Source organism: Talpa occidentalis, unplaced genomic scaffold (genome assembly GCF_014898055.3).
Source record: "Talpa occidentalis isolate TD23 unplaced genomic scaffold, MPIMG_talOcc4v2.1 talOcc4.11, whole genome shotgun sequence".
Lineage (NCBI taxonomy): Eukaryota > Metazoa > Chordata > Mammalia > Eulipotyphla > Talpidae > Talpa > Talpa occidentalis.
This window is the reverse complement of record NW_023601104.1, coordinates 7,233,168-7,257,350: the sequence shown is the minus strand read 5'-3', so window position 1 is coordinate 7,257,350 and position 24,183 is coordinate 7,233,168. Positions and strand designations below refer to the sequence as shown.

The 24,183-nt window shown below is 41.3% G+C and overlaps 1 protein-coding gene across 2 annotated transcripts in view; it reads left to right on the top strand.

Moving 5' to 3' along the window:
- Positions 1-24,183, top strand: part of MEIS2 (Meis homeobox 2) — a 208,339-nt gene that overhangs the window by 50,867 nt on the left and 133,289 nt on the right. For both annotated transcript variants that reach the window (XM_037502181.1, XM_037502179.2), the window contains exon 8: positions 15,076-15,221. In XM_037502181.1, the coding sequence (XP_037358078.1) occupies positions 15,076-15,221 (146 nt within the window). The remainder of the gene's footprint in view (positions 1-15,075; positions 15,222-24,183) is intronic.

The following is a 24,183-nucleotide window of genomic DNA, read 5'->3' as shown; positions in this document are numbered from 1 at the left end:
AAAGTTACTAAGCTTGTTAATAAGTATAAAACACCTGGAACAGAGTATGGATTTAATAAATAATAGCTGTAACTTTTATTATTTTCACAATTAAGTCATTGGTTCTGTATAATTCTTCCCATTTCATAGATGAGCAAAATGAGGTTTAGAGGCTCAAAATTTCTTGACCGAGGTCACATTTAACTAGTAAAAAATATATCTACAAATTCAATACAGGATATATTTTGTTTTCCAGGCTCATGCTTTACCATTTTCCCCCAAGGGTATGTGCCTCTGTGGGTGTGTGGGGAAGGGCCAGAGGGTCAGTGTATGGAGAAAGGAATGTGCCCAAGGTAGCCTCCAATGAAGCTGTAGAACAAAGTATTACAGTTGCCCCCGAAAATACAGTAAAGTCAGAAATTTAGGAAAGGAAATGTGAACTGAATATGTAGGGTACTCTTTGGTGTAGGACACCCCTTGTCTGTTTCAATCAAGTTGCCTTTTTTTTTTAAAGATTTATTTATTTATACATACAAGAACTGGGGTTCAGGCCAGAGGTGTAGGGGGTAAGAGGATTCACCAGAGACAGAGTGGGGAGCAGAACAGGCAGATCGACTGAAATACACTGCTGAGAGGAGCAGTGGACAAGTCAGGAGAGATCTGCTGCGCAATGTGGATATCTCCCTGGCCGGGTCGGGAATCGAACTCATGCTGAAGAGATTGTGGACAGCTTCACAGTGCTGTGCTTAACCCCTTGTGCCACCAGGGAGGCCCCTCAATAAAGCTGTTTTTTTTTCAGGCAGTATATCTTAGAAGTTAGTGCCTTTGGGCCTCCCCTGGTGGCGCAGGCGGTTGAGCGCCGCGCTGTGAAGCTGTCCGCAGTCTCTGCAGTGCTGGTTCTATCCTGGCCAGCTGGCGAGGGTCTCACATGGCGCTGCAGACCTCTCCTGTCTTGTCCACTGCTCCCCTCAGCAGTGTATTTCGTCAGTCTGCCTGTTCTGTTCCCCGCTCTGTCTCTGGTGAATTCTCTCACCCTCCTGCACATCTGGCCTGTACCCTGGTTCTTGTATAAATAAATAAATCTTAAAAAAAAAAAAAGAAGTTAGTGCCTTTGAAATTTATGAAACATAAATTATCTAGTCAGTTCTTAGAGACCAGCATTCTAGATAGTTTCTGTTTACATGTTTTAGATATATACCCACAAAGAAGAAAGCATATTTCAAGGAATTTGAGAGCCATCTATTCATTCAATAAAAAGGTTACACAATTCTGTATCCATAACATCATACAAAATTCTAAGAATGATATGAAAAAAAACAAAAAATAAGATTCCAATATTGGAGAAATGTGAAAGAAATGTAAGGGGTGTGTGTGTAAGTCTTATGGAGTTATTCTGGAAGTAAGAAGTCTTAAAAGAAGTCTTAAAAGAGATAAATAATTTCTGCTATAACATAATGAAATAGTAGAGAGGGATTAATTTCCATAATAACATCAATCTGCTTTCCATAAGGCATATCTTTAAAATGTAAACAGTAAAAAATCCATCTCAAATGTTTTTGAGTACAATTGTCCATATGCAAGGTGTTGAGGTGACATTAGTAAGTGTACTTGAAATCACATCATTTTGAAGCAATTCAGGAAAGACACCATCAAACTCAGCTACTAGACTTCTATATTTCTTTCTGCATGCTTTTTATATAGGGAGACCAGAATGTATTCATTCAGGAAAAAACATAACAGCTTTATTGAACTATAATTTATATACTATATAAATTAACCATCTAAAGTGTACAATTGAGTGATTTTAGTATATTCACGGGTCTGCAAACAGCATCATGATCAATTTTAGAACATTTTCATCACTCCAGAAGAATCCCATACCCATTTAGCAGTCATCCTCCATTGAAAGTATACTTTTTTAAAAAAAGATTCATTTATTAATGCATATAAGAGCTGGGGTGCAGACCAGAGGTGCCAGGGGTGAGAGCACTCACCAGAGACAGAGCAGGGAACAGAACAGGCAGATCTACTGAAATACACTGCTGAGGGGATCAGCGGGTGAGTCAGGAGAGGTCTGCTGAGCCATGTGGGTGCTCCCTGACCTGGGATCGAACTTGTGCTGCAGTGGCGGCCCATAGCTTCATAGTGCTGAGACTTAACCCCTTGTGCCACCAGGCAGGCGCAAAAGTATACTTTTAAAGGGTCCCTGTGTCAGTATGCTGCATGAAACATTAATTATGCTGTTTAGATTAATTATGCTGTTTAGATTATTTTTATTAAACAGTCACTATAGTATTTGTTTCCCCTAGGTCTGTTATCTATATGTTGTGAATATCCATTTGTATTACATTACAAAAACAGACCTGCTTGCTCTCATACTATGGTGATCTATTTATTTAAAACAATCACAGTAAGTGGAATACTTAAATACTACTTTTAAAATGTTAGTCACTTCTTTTATAAACTTTTTAAACAAAAACAAAGTTTTATTAGGAAACCCTCACTTGTGAAAATGTCCTTTGAAAAATGTATGAAATGTAATTTTATGTTATTTAACAAAAATGCTCCAATTCTGATATGTTAATAGTTTAAAAAGTATTCACCTAAAACCAGTTTTCAACTGTATAAGTACTGTTGTTCGTTTTCCTTTATGTAGGTATGATTAGCTTCCTAAAAACTTCCTAAAGGTAATATTGATAAATATCTCAATCTAATTGTCTTACCAAGCATTACTATTATAGAGATGGCTATCTTTTTTCTTAAGATAAAGGATTTATTTTTTACATTGTAGAACATTCCAGTTAGAAATTTGCACTTTTATTAAAATATTCTATTGTTTTCATTTTACAATAATTACTTTATTTACAAGAAATAATCTTTTTTGTTTTTGTTGTTCTGCTATGGGAAGTGGCACCTTTGGATATAAATTTATAGAGAAATATCATATTAAAAATTCAGGGGTACTCAGTGGACTATGGTAAAAGATTATTGGTGCTTTGGTAAGGGGTGTGGCATGAGAACATACTTTTGTAGAGGTCTGAGCCTATAGCCTTGAAACATAAACAGTGTTGTAAATCATTGTTACCTCAATAAGAATAATTTAAAATCAAGCAAAAAAAATTCAAGCTGGTCAACTGTTTGCATTATAAAAATGTATTGTCCTTAATTTTATTTAGATAGTAAATAGGGTAATGAAGCAAGGATCTTGAAAGTGGAGTAAAATAATACCTGCTACATACAGAATTTCACTTTTATTTTTATTTCTCTGAACAGTCTTGTTGTTGACCGGTCTTTAGTGCTTCATTTGATATCAAAGTATGCTAAAAGAGACAATAAGATGTAAGATTCTATAGTCAATGATATAGTGAGAATATTACTATTGGTATATTACCATAGGTACAACATAGTTAAAACATTCTTGGAAGTAATTATATTCTAGTGTTAGTACAAAATGTTAAAAATACACTTTATATAAATGGCCTTTCGTAGGAAATTCTTTCTGCAAATATAAAGGCCATATCTTTCCTTGAAAGACCTGTTGATTCAGAGATGTTAGCCAGCTATCTTTACTAAAACACTTCACAATGCTAAAAATAGTCCACTTCAGTTAAATATGGATATTTTAAAAAAGAAAATCCCAGTTAGACTGTAACAGAAGGACATTTTGTGTGACAATATTTTGCATGATTAAAAATTTAAACAGAATAACAGCTATTTATATTTACAGTTACATGAGAGTAATTACTAAAGCAGACAAAATACTTAGAGCATAATTTAATAATGTTTTCCTCTAGCAAAGGTGCCAAAATTGTTATTTGCATAATTTTCACAATTTGTACTGAAACATAGCTAAGTGAAATTGGGAAGACATCTCTCCATAACCACCTTTTTTCTTTTGTAGGAGCTATAGGAAGAAAACTCATATCATAACCACCCATTTTTGTATCATTTCCCGTAAAAATCATGACCCTGATGTCAAACCATTAGGTGAAAGAGATGTATTTCATTCATACTTTCTCTTTTACGTTCTTTCTGTCAATGACCAGCCTCAGCCCAACTTCAAGGCTGCTAATTATAACATTTACTGGTTCAAAGATTAACCTTCTGAGAGGGGAATTCTGGGCTGTTGGTAACTTGATCAGCTTGGTCTTCTCTTGGTCTCTCTCTTTCTGGTTCTTTGTATCACAAGGGAGATGATGGTATCTGGCACATTCCTAGGATGACTTGAAGATAGCAGCCTTCTGTGTTTAGGGCTGAAAGATTGTGAACTCTGTTAGCTGAAATGCCACTCGAGGGAGGCGAACAGAACATTAAAAAAGCTTTAGCTGTAGGTAGTGTAGTGCCAGTAGAGTCAAATTTGAGAGCTGGGACTTGAGTGGACATTTGTCCCTGCTTTCTACCTTAATAAAATCTGAGTGTTAACTGTGGAAAAGGGCATTGGAGAGATCACTAAAAATGAATCATTAGAGCACCCAGAAGAGCTTTATTATGATGTACTGTGAATAACTTCAGAACCTACTCTGTACTTTTATACGTGCGTATCAGGTAACTCAGCAACAAGTACATTCTTTTATCCTCCACCACAGAGGTTTCACAATCCACTGAGTTATAATGGCAAAAGAATATTCTTTTCTATGGGGTTCAGTCAACAGCCATTGGAAAATGGTAGCAGTGAGAAGAATAGATGTCCTTTCTTGAAATATTTTCCAGTGTTCAAGGGAAATTACAGGTACATATTTCAAATAAGAAAATATATTTCTTATGGATATTTCAAATGAGAGAAACCAACTTCAGTGAAGCACAGGCTAGGAGTATCAGGAACTTTCCTTCACTTCTGCTAGAGAGGATTAGAGGGTTCTAGTCTATAAACAAAGCCATTTTATGGCGCCTGACGGGTAAATTGAGGGGACTGATTTGGTCAAAGACCAGTACGAGGATGTTTCTGTTCAACAGTTAACAGGATTCAACATGATATGGAAAATACAGGCATGCAAAACTATACTACGACACTCACGTTGCCAGCTAAAGCCTAAAACACAGCCACATTTACATATGTGTCCATCTGTCTGTTTTTACACTTTATTTTTCCAACCAGTGGGTGAAGTGGTTTTCATCCAAGCTGCAGTCTGAATTTTTTTTTCACCCACTACTTTCCATTATATCATGTAGATGCATATTTTAAAGTGCATGTTATTTGTCTCTGGACACACATTTGCACAGCATTGGCTGGGTTTTCGTTCCTCTTCTGGAAGGGTAGCTCAGCCTCGTGGGTCTCCCGGCTTGCAGCTGCCTATACCCCAGCCAGGTTGGATGGGGAGCACTCAGTTAGGGAGCAGTCTGTTGCCTTCTCCAGGTTGCAGAAACCCCCCCTGGGCTGGCTCGGGTGAAGCTGCCCTGGCCACAGTCCGGGGGCGAGCCGGTAAGAATGGAAGTGCTTTCGGTCTCTTCAGTGGAGAGCCTGCGTAAATCCTGTGTAAATAGAGGGAGGATAACAAAGAATGAGCCCCTGCAGCTCTGAGCATTTGGAGCCATTTGGGGCTGAATTTGCTAAATGCTGCTTATACCGCCTGAAAAGTTGAAGAGAAAGGAGCATAAAATCCCCTCTTTTTTCCCCTTTCTGCTCATACCCCGGGGGGAGGGTGTTCAGGACTAGGGAAGCCTGAGGTAAGCCGATGAAGACTTGTTTTTTCAGTGCTCTTTTGAGTGTGAAAAAGTTGGCCTGGGTCACTGTCCTCTCTTTAATGTCGGAAAACCCACACAGTTAGTAAATGTTGCATGTAAACGAAAGCATTTCATCTCTTCTGCTTCCCTCCACGCTAGTGGGCCATGAACTAGCCACTTGAAAAATCACAGAAAAATTTCACTTTAACATGTCCAGACAGTTAAGCACAGCAGGAGAGTAAAAGAGATCAGTAATTAGCAGGTCTCACTGCTGGCCCCTCACCCCACCTCTGGCCCCTCAACCCTCCCCACATTTCTGAGTCTGCAGCTTCCCCTTCCCCCCCACCCAACCTGATCTGATGTAGAAAAAAAGGTGAATTGCTTGTGGAAAAAAGATTTACTTTGAGGTGGTTCTTGGAAAGCAAGTTTTGCAAGGATAGAGCCTAAAACAGAACTAGGCAAAGGCAGCTTCTTCATATATATATATATATATATACACACACATGTTTTTTTAAAATCTCTTTAAAAACCTTGATGCAGGTTTCTCCATGGGATGTCCTAAAATTAAACTTCTGGTAGGTAATCCCTGAAAGAAAACATCTTTTGATTCTTGATACATTTACAATCCTGTTTTCAAAGTACTATATTAAGAAGGGGAAAAAGCATAAAGAAATGGTGACAGCAAATGAGTTCACAGGGAACTGTGTGTTGCGGTTCCGTGGCTACATGATACTTCATTTGGAAGGAAGTGTGATGTTTATAAGTAATCTGAACAACCCAGGCCACAGGCAGTCTGATCTCCCCAGCACTCTTGCTTCCCCAGCAAAATAGGGCAGGTTTGAGGAGAGCGCTGTTTTTATAAACAATATAGGAAACATGTCTCAGCTCAGATGTGTAAGGACCATCTTTGAGCAGGGCCAGGCACAGCATGAGGGCCAGTGAACAGTAAAAAAGGCAGGTCATGAGTCACCCAATTCCGTAATGGCACAGGGAGTGGGGAGTGAAGAGCCCAGGATTTGAGGGCTACTGCAACAGGGTAATCGAGCCAGGTAATCTACTTCCAGGACACTTTCTTCAAAGCAGAGTATTTTGTCTTGGGGTAATGATAGGTCGAAGGCTCTTACTGCCAATTTGTCCATTCCTCTATCACGCAAGCGTTTACCGTGTCACGGTTTGGAAATAGGAAATGAATAAGGCAGTCTTTGCCTTGCGAAAGTTCACAAACAGGACAGACAAAGTCGTAAACAAAGTCGTAGCTGAGACAAGGACAAATTAATGAAGAAGTAGAGGGCATAGTTCACTAACTTAATGGGAACTGAAGGAAGTCATAGAAGAGGTTCCTTTGTCCCTGGGTTTTGGAGGTTGAATAGAAGTTTGCCAGTGCAAAATAGAATGGGAGAGGGGCAGAGCAGGAAAAAAATGCATAGAAAGGGCCTTCTAGGGGAAAGGACTACAGGTAGGGAGCCTTGACAAATCTCTTGACTCGGAAAAAAATCCTTTAAAATTCAATAGATGCTCCACTTTCAAAATCATTTAATTTGAACTTTAGATCCACAGGAAGCAGTAATGACCCTATAGGTACTGAATATAACTGCTTGTGTAGAAGTATAGATCTGCTTGTTTTGTGGTTCATATTTTCTTTTAAATGTGCCTTTTTCCAGCATCTCTGTGGGAATTAATAGTGTTACGGGCTTTAGGACATCCTTTTCCCCCTAACAATATGATTGTACAAGACCTTATTCCTGGGATTTGTTTCTTGAGCAATGAGGACTAGAACCCAGAATCTAGTTTCACTTTTCACATCTTCTAATCCTCCCAGCAGTTTCAGGGAGAGGCTGCAGGGGGGCTGGGAGGACACCCACCACTCCAGCAGCAACTGTGAACTCAGACAAGTTGCTTATTTCCTTGACTCTCAATTTTCTTATCTGTAAAATGGTGTTGATAATAGTACTTCTTCCAAAACTAGGATTGAACCTGGCAAGTGCCTAAGGAAAGATGCTTATGATAATGTTATAATGGAAGTGACAAGAGTATTGATAAGCAAGAGGAGCCTGTGTTTTAGAGAGAAATGATGTAGGAGAGGACTTACCCTATTTAACATTAGAGAAAAATATTTTTAAAACTATAAATTTGTGTATATATATGATTACAGGCAAAAATATGCACTTCATCTACATAAAGTCCATCTACAATATATGGGCACTTCTATACAAATTGGTGACTTATTTTAAAAAGCTATAATTTCATGTATATATACATAGGTTTATAATCACATGTGTAAACATCTGTGTACTCATGAATATACCCCATTCCTGAAAATAGATCGCTTAAAAGATGAATGTGTCCGTGTAGATGAAGTCAGTGAATTTACCTTGTACACAATAGAAATGGTAATTTCACAGTGAGTTCTATAATGACGAAAGAGAGAGGGAAAAATCCTTAGTCTCCCAGATGTCATATTCATTTTTATTTACTTAATATGTATTTTGTATGAATGTATTTATTTAAACTTGGTCCAAAACTTGGAGAAGTGAGAATTAGGTAATGTATCACCAGCTTACCCAAAAGAAGTACAAATGCTATTAACCAAACCACATGTTCATTGGTCCTAATTATTTTTCTGAAGATACATGTAACTGAGATGCCAGTTTTAGATATTATTTGACAGAATGCCAAATGTCGTAGAACCCTTATCCTATCTTTTTTTAAAAAAAGATTTATTTATTTATGCATACAAGAGCTGGGGTACAGGCCAGAGGCGTGTGGGGAGGGGTGTGTAAGAGGAGACAGTGGGAAACAGAACAGGCAGATTGACCAAAGTACACTGCTGAGGGGAGCAGCGGGCGAGTCAGGAGAGGTCTGCTGTGCCATGTGGGTAGCTCCCTGCCCAGGAATCGAACTCGTGCTGCAGTGGCTGTGGATAGCTTCGTAGGTTGCGTCTTAACCCTTGAGCCACCAGGGAGGCTATCTTTTAAAAACTGACTTTGAGGGATGGGAATATGTCACTCTAAGCACAGTACTTTGAAGTGTCTACTAGTGCTGTGTGGTGATGACCTCAAAGCTCCTGAGATCCTGAACATGAACTGTGACTTCTCAAATATTTGCAGTCCCTGTGGACTCTAAAGGTCAGTTTGGTGCTCTCTGTATAAGGTCTCCACTTGGCCACAATAAACTCATTATCAAAAAATCCTGTGTCTCAAAGACACTTGCTGTCCTGAATATATCCATGGCCCTTAAAGGCAGTGGCTGGCTTTGGGAAGAAACGTTTGCACTTTTTTTTAAGATTTATTTATTTATTTATACAAGCACTGGGCACAGTCAGAAGCACGAGAGGGTGAGAGAATTCACCAGAGCCAGAGTGGGGAAGAGAACAGGCAGACTGACGAAGTACACTGCTGAGGGGAGCAGCGGGTGAGGCAGGAGAGGTCTGCGCGCCATGTGGGACCCTTGCCTGTGGCCGGGGATAGAACCGGTGCTTCAGAGGCTGCGGGGCAGCTTCGCAGCTCAGCACTCAACCACTGGGCCACCAGTGGAGGCCCGTTTGCACATTTCTGTTTGAACCTGGACCTGCCTGAATCAGCTCTAGTTCCTTCCCAGCCGCTGTGCCCTGAATATAATCTCTCCTCTGGACTGAGATATGTAACGTAAAAAAAGGCCTTGCTGGGATCTGTCATAAAAAGCACAGTTGAGATGAGGTAATATGAAAAGTAAAAGAGAATTTACAATGCTGATGTGAGCACACCTGTGGTAGAGATGCTGGACTTGAAGTTACCGCTCTTGGATTCCAGTTTTTCCTTGACCACATGTAGCTGTGGGGTCTTGGGCAAGGATTTAAACTCCTGGCCAATACCTGGATTGGGGTCGGTGGGTACATGGGAGTAGATAGAAGTGGCCTAGGAACCTCTTGGTTGTTGCAATGTATTTCTAACAGAACAAGAAGGCCACCTCCCCACTCCCCCCAACCCCCACACCCTCCAGTATCAAACTCACCATAGCACATCACTGTATCATTCCTTTGTTCCAAATCAAGTAATTGATGTCTAAAAATCGACTGAATTATTTTGGCTCACGGGAATAAGACCATATTCCAAAAAGACAATGAAAGCAAGTGATATCCTTTTTACCTGGGTAGTTTTTTTTTTTTTTTTTAAGTTAAAGAAGTTTGTGCCCTCCTTTTTTTTTAAAGATTTATTTATTTATTTATACAAGCACTGGGTACAGTCAGAAGAATGGGGGGGTGAGAGAATTCACCAGAGCCAGAACAGGGAACAAGAGCAGGCAGACCGACGAAATACACTGCTGAGGGGAGCAGCGAGTGTGGCAGGAGAGGTCTGTGCGCCATGTGGGACCCTCACCGGCAGCCGGCCTGGGATCGAACCAGCGCTGCAGAGGCTGCGGGCAGCTTCGCAGCTCAGCGCTCAACCGCTGCGCCACCAGGGGAGGCCCTACCTGGGTAGTTTTTATGATCAAGGATTTGATGGACTGAGAATTTCTGCTTTGGAATCATTTGAGGACCTGCACATAGAGTGCCCATATCCTTCTTTTTGATTCACTGGCTACACAGCTAGGGATCTGGATGTTGCCTACACCCACGCTCTCCCAGGATTTAGCCTCCTGCAACTAGACTCTCTCAGTATTGCTCTTTTAGGTAGGTGTAGAGTGGGGCTGCTTTCCAGAGCAATACCCTGCTGTGAGCATAGTCTGCTCAGCTATGGAAAGTATGTGTGACTTCCTCTAGAGCATGGGTGTAAATCCAGCAAGAGAAGCTCTCAAAATACTTCAGAGCCTTAAACCAGGAGGAGGACTCAGTGATTAGATTCAGGCATCAGACAACCGCCACCAAGGGTAGAAGGCTAAGGGGGTCTTCTCATTTGCTGGACAGCAAGGGTTCTCAAACTTGAGGGGGAGTCTGGATTGCCCAGGGTGCTTAGGGACACTCAGGCCCCACCCTTTGAAGTCCAGAGGCCATAGGTCTAAGCTGGGTGTAACAATTTGCATTTTTCACAATTTACTCACCACTGCTGCTGCTGCTACATTTTGGGAACAGACATTCTACCGTGTCTTTCTTCCTGTTTCACCCTCACCACCAGTTTAGTGGGGCTACAGTACAGTGACCAGAATTTGTGAAGGAGACCACCTGGGCCTTCCTCCTGCTGAGGGTACATCTTATTTCAAACTAGAAGTTAATCTAGTTCAGTGAATTCCAAAAGCCAGTTTAAGAACCAGCACTAGGCCGATTGCATCAGCTAACCCAAGGAACTTGTTAAAAATACAAATTCCTTGTCCCTGCTTTAGGATATTTTGATTCATTTAGTCTGGCATGAGGCCTGGGGACCAGTGCTCTTAAGCACTGTTGATTTACTTTTTTTTTTATATAATAAAGATTTACTTGCATTTAATTATACATACAAGAACTAGGGTGTAGGCAAGAGGTGCGAGGGGTAAGATGATTCACCAGAGACAGAGTGGGGAGCAGATCAGGTGGATCTAGTAAAATACACTGCTGAGCGGAGCAGCGGGCGAGACAGGAGAGGACTGCTGCGCCATGTGGGTAGCTCCCTGGACTCCCTGGTGGGGAATCGAACTCATGCTGCAGTGGCTTTCAATAGCTTGATAGAGCTGAGACTTTAATCCCTGCTTGATTTAATTCATTTCAGTTATCTGTCCACAGGTCTGTGGACTTCTTTCCATGGTCATAGATAGTATGCTCCAGGAATGGGCTATTTTGAGTATCTTTACCCAAAACCTAGACTGTGCCTAAAGGGATTAGCAACCTTTAAAAAAAAAAGTAAATAAATAAAGCCATTCTCAGTATTTCTCTATTTAGCCTTTCCTCATCAGAGGTGACCGACGGAATAGCCTGTGGTTCAACACTTCAGACAACCCCACTGGGCACTGAGTTCCTGGCATGTTTTGAAGTGACTGTGCTTATAGGCAACCCACCCAGGCACCGCAGACAATAGACCCACTCCTGGGAGGAACTACAAGGGGTGCAGTTACCTAGCATGGGGGTTGGCAAAAAGAAGGAAGGGCTCTCATTCATTCATCCATCAGACAATCACTGGGTGTCTGCTCCAGGTCAGACATGGAGGATTGTGCGCAGAGTGAAAAGATGACCAAGAAACAGTTCCTGCCCTCAAGGATTCCACACTTTGAACCCTAACTTCAGCCACTGAGAGTTACCCCTTTCTCTCCCATACCTCCTCTGGTGCATGCATGAGTGCTGGTATACACGCCGTTTTCGGCACGGACACTCATTTTGCACAGGTGCCGAGTATTGTCAACTATCTTACATGTACACACACACACATACACGTATACCCTCAGCCTTAAAACAAGACAATATCCACTTTAAGACTTTAAAAAAAAAAAGCAATTTTATTTTAGGTCTCAAATCACACAGTTGCATTTTCTTCCTGCTGTTGGTTAGTCCTTTATGCGGAAGTTGGTTCACAATCCACGGGAAGAAAAACCTATGGTATTGTGTATTTGGAGAAGAAAATTCCTCTTTTATAGAGGTATAAACACTAATACTAATTAAGAAATCTGGTTAATGATATGAAGATGGCACATTTCCCTTTCCAGTTATTTGTTATACTAGACCCGAATGTAAATCTTTTTACAGTATTTATATAAAATAGACTGTCTTATAGTAAAGTTCATGTAATGGTCCTGTCTCCTCCAGTTTAAGCCAGCCATCAAAGGACACCCAATGCAGTTATATATTTTTTGTCTTGAGCTAAATCTAGTGAATCACAGAGTTTGAAGGTGTTCTGGGTCCTCTTTGCGTTTCAGCAAGAGAAAAATGCTGTGGAGATGCTGTCTCTCATTTTTAAGGCCATTGATTGGGTTAAAAAGGCAAATGCCTTTTTCCATTGCACTTCCTTCAATTAAGCCATTAACCTTTTAAAATAAGTATATTCAAAAATCTATCAAAAAAGCTAAATGATATTTTAACAAAATCCTGACAATTTCAGCTTAAACATATACACAGAAACCATATGTGCTTAGGAAGAAATATATACACACAGGCATTGTTTACAGCGTGTGTTTTTATATTTGGAAGACATTGAAGGAAAAGTCATTCCACACATACATTATCTGAAATGTATATCCAGCTAGCCCACATAGAGTTCATATTAAGAGACAAAGATATCTTTATCCAGGGTTGTAGACAGACAGACTGACTGACTTCAAACTTGCACTTGCAGTGTGGATTTTTTTTTTTCCTCATCTCAGGGTACTGCTTTTCAAAATTGCCTCAGGCTACAGAACAGCACCTCAGATCCCCAAGGCCCACTGCCTGGCTCCTAATAGCCACTCTCCATCTGTGTCACATGAACAGCTGATGAGATGGCTCCGGTGTCTGTATTTTGGAGAGCACATCCACCCAGGTTAAAATGCTAGGGTTGCCAAGGAGCAGTCAGAAGCCATTAGTGTGGGTGAGAATTTGCCTTGCAGCAGTTCCTTGGCACGATGGAAAGTGAGCACGCATGTCCCTGCTTGAGTGTGTATGTGTATGTGTGTGTGTGTGTGTCCTTGTACAAGTGACCCTCCCCCCAGTGTACATGGGTGTGTATGTGAAGATCAGAGTCCATACACCCAGTATTCAAAAAGTTAAATACCTTTTGTTTCCATGTATTCTGATTAGTCCTTTCACTATTTGGGGGTCCCTCTGACTCACTCCTTTTTTTTTTTTTGTCATAACAGACGGCAAAGAAAAAGAGAACAGCAACTTCGGGGTCATGCTCTAGTGTTTGGGCAGATGGAAGGGAGCTGCTTTGCCTTGGGGCAGGGTGGTTGTAATGAAGTGGCCTGTCAGTCTGTAAATAGTGAGGGTCATCTCTTCCATGTGATGGAGGGTATCGCATTGCAGTGAAAATGGAAATGTCAATAAAATTAATCTGCTAGCTCTTTGCTGTGGCTTTTCTGCTTCTCTGGTCAAAGAAGGTTGAGGGTTTTTTTTTTTTTTTTCCCTGTGAGAAAGGAAAAGAACAGGTACAAGGAAGCCCATGGAGCAAACCCAGAAGTTTGAAGACCGAGGGGCCCAGTGGGCCGGATGTCTGTGCTGTGGCCCAATCCGAGAGGAGGGAGTGGGTCTGGAAACGAGCTGGTGGATCTCGAGCATTCCCCGGGAAGCTCTGGAGCGGCTAGCTCAGGCTACATTGAGCACAGAGTTTATTGTTTTAGGCTTTCTTGGACAAGGTTTTTACTTAGCATGGGATTTATGGCATTTACTGCTAATGAATGTCTATTCTTAAATTACAAAAACCCCCATCTCAGCGCAATTCCCAGATGTCCTTCCAGGACCCCGGCTTCTTAAACACCAGCAGGGAGCATAAACTCTCCACTTCTCTGTTTTCCTCTTTCGTGTGGCTCCAGGCTAATGATGTGCAAGGAAAACACAGCCATCTATAAAGCTCCAGTGCTGTCCCCGTATTCTTCATTTATTTTGCATTTGATTATGCCACAAGTCGGATCTTGTTTCTTTCCTTTTTTTAAAGTTATTAGTTCAAATATTAATGTAGGGATATGGCATATATTGCTGCTCTTGATTGATGCCTTCCCAAAAACAGGGAGACGTGCTCATATGAATTTTAAGAAAGTAGGGGTCCTGCAATGCCTTGCCAGAAGAGTTTTTCAGATACATAATTTAGATGCCCTCCAGGCAGGCTTTCAAGGCATTTTTGCTGGAGGGCAAGAAAAAATAACTATGACTGTTAAAAGTAAATGATTTTTGCTAATGCACAATTAATGCCAGAGAAAAGCACAGAAGAGAAAGATGTTGATAGAAACTTCTGATTAAGTGAGCACCCTACCTTGATGTGTATCCTTTTTTTTTTTTTTTTTTTTAATGATAATGATCAGTGGTGCAGAGGGCTAAAAGTTTTCATGTCATGCAAATGCTGAGTGCCGGGTCATCTGAGGAGTGTGTGAGTGTGCGTGCTTAGGAGGTGACAGTTCTAGGAAGGTCTGAGCAGGCAGTGTGTTATGTGCAATGAACAGTGACACAGTTACTGTCACCTATGCAGGCAGCCTAGAATATATAGACTACAGAACATTTAACTTGATTACCCTACAGTATGTGTTCACTACGGGCATGGGGATGCATTTCCACCGAATGGGTTTTCTGATGGCGGTTTTCCCACATTGGAGTCCATAATTGACAAAGAGCTACTGCACTGTGTCAAGCGCACAATTATAATTGAATTAATGATATGGGCGAGTGTGAGACACACAAAATTAACATTTGAAGAGCCCTGGTTTAATTTTGTCTTTTACATATTTGTGTCTCCAATTATACTTTAATGAAAGAGAATATACCCGCTTAATGGATTTCTTTCAACAAGCTTAGCTGAGCTCATCATTAGCTGCACATTGTTGTTGGCACCCGTTCGGTGTTTTCGCTAATGTATTTTCGTTTCTTTCTACTAGGGGATGGTTTAGACAACAGTGTAGCTTCACCTGGCACAGGTGACGATGATGATCCAGACAAGGACAAAAAACGCCAGAAGAAAAGAGGCATTTTCCCCAAAGTAGCAACAAATATCATGAGAGCGTGGCTCTTCCAGCATCTCACAGTAAGTCAAGATGAAAGAGAAATTTTTAAAAGTTGTGTTGTTTTGCTTACTTCTTGCTAGTAATCACGGGGCACATCTAGAGATTTAAAAATAAGGTGCCTGTTGTCCCTTCCTTGAAGTGGGGTGGCTAACAGCGCTGTTGCAGTATGATCAGTTCTCACCATCCAAGAACACCCCATAGGAAGGAGCAGATTTTTTGTCTTCATAGTCCAGGAGCGGACCTCATTCCAAATGCTCTAGGACCCTGAACAGTAAATGCGAGCAAATTTGTGATTTCTAAGCAGCTTGCAAACATGTTGTGTGTTTATGTGCCAAACGCATAAGGGGTTTAGGTGCTGTCATGCCTTTGTTCTTAAAGTGGAAATGAAAGATTCTTTTGTAGCTATTCAAGACCATTATCTTATGAGCTAACCCTGTTCACTTCTGGGAAAAGATCAACTATGTGCAACGTTGTTTAAAGTCACAATTTGTCTCTATCCCCCTGTATGCTATGGATTTTGCTTGTCGGTGTACACTGTCACCTCTAAGACCTTCCTGGACCAAAAAAAAAAAAAAAGAAAGAATATCTCAATATATTTTTACAGAGAGCCAGGCGCTCGTACTTTACTGTTCACTTGGAAATCTAGGAAAGCGGTAAGGATTCCCGAAGCTGTTTCTTGCTATGATATTGTTTTCAGGCCATTCTATTTAGGCTAATGCTTAAAAATAGAGTAGCACATTGAAAGCTGAAGGTCCTCTTTGATGCTCCAACTCGTGTGTTGCCATGCTGAATGACATTAGTTACAGTGTCATGGGTCCAGGACAAGGTTCCACTTTTATTTATGGTGGTGGCTGCTGGCTTGCGATTCTAGCTGAGCTACAAAGGGCAAGGGGTGGAGCGATGGAGGGGGAGGGCCAAGTGATGGATTCACATTCCTAAATCGGCCATTTTGATGTAAGGACATTAGTAGCAAACGAAGGTGTATCGATCCGGCCTGTGGTGTCAGGATTAGCTGGGAGAACCAAGGAGGCCAGGCTGCCGTGGTAGTGGTTATTCTTGCCTTGCAGCTACGGCCATTTCAAAGGTCAGGGCCCTGCACTGACTCGGCTCAGAGGAATTAGACAGAACATGCGGTCTCTGGGCTGATTACTTAACCAAAGACAAAATAATGAGTCCTAAGCAAATACTGACTAATTGAAAGGGCTGTAAATCCATTACATATTGGTCAGGGATAATCAGGAGTATTTAATCACTTTTATCTATTCAGGGGCACTGAAGCTGCAACAGCAAAGCCCTGAACCTTGCTATGTGGTTATTATTCTCATCATTATCAAAATTACTTCACAGCTGTTCTTTGCTACATCACCTCAGCTGGAGATTTACTAACCTGTAAAATGTTTTTAATTTGGAAGTCGAGTGAGGTGAGGGGAGGGGTTTCTCATTTTTAACTGAAGGTTTGTTTGGTTAGAGTAGCAACTAAGAAAGGAGGGTAGTCGAGGAGGGGTGGCAGGAACACGGCGGTGCCCGCCGCTTACCTGTTTGGTTCCCTCCCTCCGTCTCCCTCATGCTCGTCCTGTCTCTGTCAGAAATAGAGTTCGACAGTGGCCTTCCACGCAAACATCTCCGTGTTTTCCACCCCTCAGTGATCAAAACCCAAACCACAAAAGAGACGAACCTTAGAGAATATTCTGTTTATAAATGAAGAAACTGAGGCCCAGGAAGGACCTCCAGGTCTACCTGCCATCAGCACCCATGTTTTCTTTGTCCCCAGCCCTTGGTGATGAATTTGCTACAAGTATTAGCACCTTGAACAGTTGCATATTAATATTAGCCTCTCTGCCATCCATATAGTGTCCACGGGAGGTTGTGGAGAAGCCAAGGCGGTTTTCTTTACTTGCTGTAGAACTTCCTGCAGTCCAACCTTTCTGAATCCAGACAGGCTTTGCACCCTTTTGCAATCAGCTCACTTTTGCTGCCCATGTTCTGTGAGTTGAATATTCCAAGGGCGTGCCCGGAGCCCTGGCTGGACCTCCTGCCCTGTCCTGTGCCAGTCCCGGATGCACCCACCACGTGCCCTGGCCGCTGGTGAGCCATGGCGGGTGGCCGGTGATTCCCAGGCGCTCGCTGTGCTCTGCTCTGCCAGGTGCTACAAATCAACTTATCCCCACCCCGAAAGTGCTTTCATCTAGTTCAGTGTACATGAGGCTTTGTGCAGAATTCTCTGTCCAACCAAAGATTTAATTAATGCCTGTCCTGAGAGTGGGGAGAGAAGACTCAAATAGCCAGAGCTGAGGAGTCGGGAAACCGGCATTTCAGGTTCGGTTTTTCTCTGTCCTGGCTGAACTTCAGTGAAGTCCATTAAGTTTTCTGGACCTTCCATTTCCCCGATTTTTTCAAAGGACAGGGACATGTCAGCAGGCTCCTTCCCGGCCCTCAGATGTTTTGGTTCTACCCAGAAACATTCAGTCTGGGCACGGCTCTGGCCAGCCTCCTTGCTTCTCCTCCCCCCATATCTTTTTACCTTCCTCTGTGCGCTCTGTTTTTCCCCTCCCCATGACTGTCCCTTCACAACATGCCCCTTTCATTGCTTTCTCTCACGGCCTTTGTCTCGCAATCTCTCTCTCTCTGCGCCCCTCCCCTGCCTTTTTCTGCACCTCCCCCGTATCTCTCGGAAACCCTCCTCGGCTTTCTCTTTGAATTTGTTTTTCCCTCATCCAGACTTCACCCCAACTGCAGAGAAGAGGTTCAGTAACTTTGATGCGGATGGTCCTGTAAAACTTTTACTTTCCAATCTTTAATGAGCTGAGAGATTTACTCGGCTATAATTCTGAGCTCAGAAACCAAGAATAGAGACCCCTAACTAGTGACATGTTAATTTAGACTTCTTTTCTTACATGCACTAACAGGCATGAGGAAGTCCTTGGAAATAGAGATGCCCCACTATATTTTTTTCTGTCATTTAATTAATTTCAACTTTCAAAGTGAAATGTTGGCTCTCGCTCACTGAAAATAGATGTAGGCTAAATTATTATTTCATGTAAATTTCTTTACAAGTGCATGATTCAATGTGCATTCCTCCATTATTAGTCTCTTTAACATTATTTCAAACTGGTTTGTTCCCCTTTGTGCAGTATGACCTGTTCTTGTATTACAATAATCCCTGATGTACCCTTTTTTTCTTTCTTTTTTTAAAAAAGAAGCTAATTGAATTATCTCATTATTTTAATTTGTTAAGCAAATGTATTTTGCATCTCAGGATGTGTTCTTAAAGAAGGGGGCTGCTAAGGCTTTGCCCCCTGAATGGGCCATTGGCCCATTTTGACATTCATGCATTCATTAACGAGCAGAACATAAAAGAACTCTGGTTGTATTTTTTTTTCCAAACACCCAACCAGCATGGAGCAACTTTTTCCAATAAGCCACAGGGGTCTCTCTACATATGTTCTCAACTGCAAGCTATTGTCACCTATTCTGAATACCTCAAAAGGCCCAGAGAAAAAAGAACCCCACCTCAACAAAGGCTAACTGTAGCAATTGTTAAGTCTTAGTCTCAATATGACAAAAATCATTAACCTTCAGTTTTCTTGGAAGAACAAGTTCCACTACAACTGTAACAGTTAAAACAATCTCTCAAATTCCTGTGCACCGCCAACATTAGGGGAAAAGGTAAAAAACTTGCAGCTAATTGATCATATTGAGGAAAATATTTAACTCCAAGATGGCACTTTAAAAAACAGGCAATTTGATGAATTGAGGAATTATCATCTTCAGAGTTAGGCACTGCGTTCGCCTAATCTGAAGCTAAGTAAATTTCTAGCTCCTAGCTTCTGATTTCCCAAATGTCCTTTAAAAAACTCACAACTTTGAGGAAATGAATTTTTATATATATATATATGTACCTAATATATAATACATATGCAGATTATATATATTATATATGTTACACACACACACACACACATATAGGTTTTAGAACTTCAGCTAGCAAAAACATTGTATTTGTCATTAACCCTTCTTCTAGTGGTTGATGGCTCTGCTTGGCTTCACAGACTCAGGATCCAGTGAGAAGTGAAGAAAGAATCTGTTGGAAATGTATATGCTTTTGCTGGAACATGGTCAATGGCAAAAACTTGGGGAAATCTGAGGGAAGTCTATTTCCTTTCACTAACACATGGAGATTATGATATCATAAAAAGTAAGCCTGCCATTACAACTGTTTTTATTTGACTTCAAAGATAGTTAAAGAAAGAAACAGCAAGAAATAATACCCAGGCTGACAATTTATTCATAACCATGAAAAACTCCTCCACGCCAAGAAGCCCTTAGTGTGCTCAATTAGGCTCTCAGGCATGTCCACTTGCACCTTCAAGAGCTCCCCTAGTTGTGCTGCAAAGAATATATTTGATCATGGAATGCAAACAGGAAGTGCTCGCACACAAAGACACCGCTTGCTCATACCAGTTTCCAACTAGAAGTTTTCTTATTTGAAAGCATAGGGATAAAGCTCACACTTAGGGCCTCCCTGGTGGTGCAGGCTATTGAGCGCAGCGCTGTGGCTGTGAAGCTGGCCACAGCCTCTGCAGAGTGGGTTCGATCCCGGCCGGCCAGGGAGATACCCACGGGGTGTGGCAGACCTCTCCTGTCTCGCCCGCTGCTTCCCTCAGCAGTGTATTTCAGTCAGTCTGCCTGTTCTACTCCCCACTCTGTCTCTGGTGAATCCCCTCGCCCTCTCGCACATCTAGCCTGTACCCCAGTTCGTGTATGCATGAATAAATCTTCTTAAAAAAAAATAAAGCTCACACTTAGAGGAGGTGGGACTTCTTTCAAAGATCTGTGTACAGAATCAACAGCAAATTTACTTAAAACTGATCTAATATCATGCCACCTTCTTGAAATTGCAGGTTTTAAAAACTCCTGTTCTATATGGCAAAATACTTTGTCTCCTCTCCATCTCTGGTGATGAGGAATAGGATGAAACTTCTCAGGTGTTTACTTGTTTCACTCCTTGCCTAGTAGAGTTTTTTTAAAATGACGTTTTGTAAAAGTCAGTGGTGATGAAAATGTTTTAAAGTACAGAAACCATGTACCCAAGTTACAGAAACACGTAAATCTCTTCACCAGTGAGCTCATCAGGACCAGATGACAGTAAACTGAGTCATCTTAAATATTTTATTGTAATGTGTGTGTACACATACACACACACAGAGGCTTTGAGTATTTTTGTCTTTTAACTGCTTCTCTTCGTTTTGTGTACCTCCAGATGGCTTCATTTCTTAAGTGAACCAACACAGTATCAAGGTTAATAGCACAGGCCTGGAACCTGTCACACGATATTTTTTTTTTTAATATCATTTTGAGCAGCAGCCTTCTGGAAGCCTCATTTTTTCGTATCTGTAGAATGGGGATAACTCTTGAACTATCCCATAAGGGTTTTGCAGACATCAAATAAAATAATATAAAACATTCAGCCCCATACCCCAGTTTCTATAGCAAGTACATAATATCAAGTAACCATAATTCTTATTTTAAAGTAGTTGAATGGTTGGCAGGAAGCTTTCAGCAATGGAACTGGGCAACCAGAATGATTACATGTTTTCCCAGGACTGTGTAAGAGTGATGGGGAGACTGGGTTTTGCTAAAGAAGTTCCAAATGCCTCTCAGTAGGAGAAAACATAGTCTAAACTCCACCTTCTGGAGCCACATAAACCATTGAAGACTACTCAGTCATGCTGGTGGTGAATCAGAGAGCCCTGTGGAAAGGTGGGGGCAGCCCAGGGGGCCTTCTCAGAGGGTGTGGGAGCCTGAAAGAAGAAACTGGTTGTGGAAAAGCTCCGAATGCCTGGGAGGGGAGGGGCGGAGGAGGGGCTGTGTTTGGTTGAGAATGCTCTCTTCACCATAAAGGCTCCAGTATATCAACAGAATCTAGAGTTTGCAGCTTCCTCAGTCTCTCTGGGGACAGCATAGTATGTTTTGTTTTGTTTTGTTTTTTTAAAGGGGTGACTGAATGTGAAGTTAGAAGGCTTGGGTTTGAGCTCTGTGACCTTAGGTAAGCCATTCAGGCTGGGTCACCTACAGAATGACTGGTTGGTGGCTGTGCGGGTCAAGTCGTGTAGTCGGTTTGTCAGCTGGGCTACGCAGATATTGTGCATTTTGGTCTTTTATTCGGGTTTGCAGTTGCTTGTGGCCCCCGAGACCTCACAAAGTCAGCAAGGGTGAGCGGTATCGCGCTGGCACCTCATTCATCTCTACCCCAATTTCTCCACTTGTCCATTTCCACAGGGTATCCATGGAGACACTGTGATAATTTCCATCATTAGACATCTTTTTAAGGACCTTGAATGGTTAATCGAAACAGTATTTCATGGACATTAGTTATTGCTACTTGGAAAATTAGTGCCTTCACGATTCTGAGATCGGTCTACTTAATACTAATCGCTATAGGCCAAATTAATACCAAATATAAAATGTTGCCCTCACTTATACAGTGAGAGATGGCCTTTCTCACATTCAGAGATACAGATGTGCACTGAATACAAGCGGGGCTCGTGGGCTGAGCAGTCTTGTGTGGAAACGCATATGCAGAGCACACTGCTGAAAAACAACCAGCAGAGAGAGCTTCCCGCACACACGCAGCGTAGCGAGGCCGCCCCTAGCCTTAGCCTTTGCATTGTTTTTCTGCTTGCCAGGAAAAAACATCTGTGAATTATTTGAATGGAACCCTATACTGGAGATCGTCTGAATTGGTGTCATCTCTGTTTAATTTCAGGAAATGATGTCACAATGCATTAAATAACAATGTGGGGTGATTTATTTTCCCGTGGACATGCTATCCTAAGCATTCCTCTTCCCTTGCAATGTTTCCAATTAACTGTGAGCTTGAGTATTCTTCCCATTTCATAAAAATTTTGAGGGGTGGGTGGGGGGTGGCAGATTTGGGTGGGAAGAGTGGCAGTTTCAAAGGTTGCTGAGGTTCAGATCCATCATGGCCTCATTGGGACAGGGGGTTGCTGAAGGTTGGGGCTACGTTTTCCAGAGGAGCCTGCGGATAGCTTTGCTTGGGTTGAAACTGTCTAAAACAGAAATCCCAAACATTCTGATCCTAACTGTCCAAGGCACCACTAGATAATTTTAATAGCAACCTGCACGCTGTAGCTTCTGCCTTTATCAAAGTTTCTGTGCTCTCCCTTCTTCAGAAAGAATAGAGGACATAAGTCAATTCTGCATGCCATCTGTCGTCGTTTTTACAATTTCTCAAATTAAAGAGACAGGCCAAAAATTTAATGTTGTGTTGAATCCTAGAAACTCCTCCACAAGAAATAAAATTGCAACTAAATTTACTTAGTCGCTCTTGAGGAAAAAAAATAAATTGCATGCTGCTGTGTCATAACCTTTTACTTGTAGTCCCAACCTGGTGTTTAGAATTGGATTACAAGGGGGGATTCTGCATGTGAAAGCCGGAGGTGCTCTTTTGTCCACATGACTTTGAGGTAAAGTCTCCAGTACAGTGTCGGTGGAAATGACCATTCAGGGGGTGAGGAGATGTGTGGTGTTCTCCATGCAAAAACATCTGGTCAAGATATTTCAAAAGTACATCAGACAATCCCACTTATGATAAAGTTCACTTGAAAGAGATCAAGAAAATTCAGTCCCAGATTATTAGCAACTAGCTGACAGACACATTTTAAAAATAAGTAACCGAGTAAGAAGACTGAAGCATGAAGAATGAAATGCTTATTAAATTACCATCAGAAAGAAACTAAAATAATTATTAGCTCAAAGTTTAGCACCCAGTTTCATAAAATATCACTCTAGGTATAATTGTTTAAAAATACGTGAAAGAATTCAAGGAGATGGAGAATTAAGGACCTTTGAATAAAAGAAAATAGAAAGCATGTGCATATCTGAATATTCAGCTATTTAAAAACTCCAAGAATAGAGTGTCATTAAATGCTGTTTAGTGAAATCCCTGAATATTCATTCAGATGATAGAGAAAATTTTCATCTCTTCATTCCACATGACCACAGTTTGTGAGTATATTCTGTGGAGAAATAAAGTTACTGGTAATTAAAGGCCAACTGAACTGGATATGAGAACATGGGCGGCCCCTCCACTTTCCTGCGGGAGAGGGACATACAATGGCCTGAACATTCAGGAGTAATTTTGATTTCAGAGACAGTTACAGATTTCAGAGGTCTCCTAGAAATGCCCTGTCTTCTCGTGCTATAGTCTGTTTTGTAATTTGCAACAGATTATGAAGTGTAAAGATATCAATCCTGCCTCACGGCTCCTGTTAGGAAATAGTGACTTGGGTAGGAAGCATTAGGTTGGTTGAATGGAATTATTACATTGATGTGCTGCATACCACTTTCTAAATTGATTGGCAGCAGTTGTTTACAGTATGCAAAGTAATCACTGGCACCCTTTAAAGGTGTATTATCCTCTTAAAACATAATAGTAATGCCATTTTCATGCTTTTTACATTTGCTATTCATATTTTGAACTGCCAAGTCCCAAATCTGCCAGAACTAATTTAAGTTGTTTTTATCTAATAGTGGATAAGTTGTCAAGTCACACTATAATGGCAGATAATTTTTCTTAAACTATAGTTTTACTTCTTGGTTATAATAGATAACATGAATATTTGTTGAATCTGACTTGATTGTCCACAAAAAAGAAAAATTACAACTCAAGAGATTATTATTATGGGATTCTAGGATGACAACTATTGAAGGCAATGTTATTATCTAGTTATTCTGAGCTTTATAGAAAATTAACATGAGCCACTAATCAGCCCTCCTCTAGCCATCCTGCCCCCCAATTTCCTGATACCTGATTTGCCTAACAGCCAGATTCTGAAGTTCTACCCTTGTTCATCCCAGCACCAAACTTTATTGCTGCTGTTAATTTTAATTCCTCTGTTATCACATTTTAATACGACTGTCTAGTAGAATTCTCTGCATCATTCTTGCAATTCTACATCT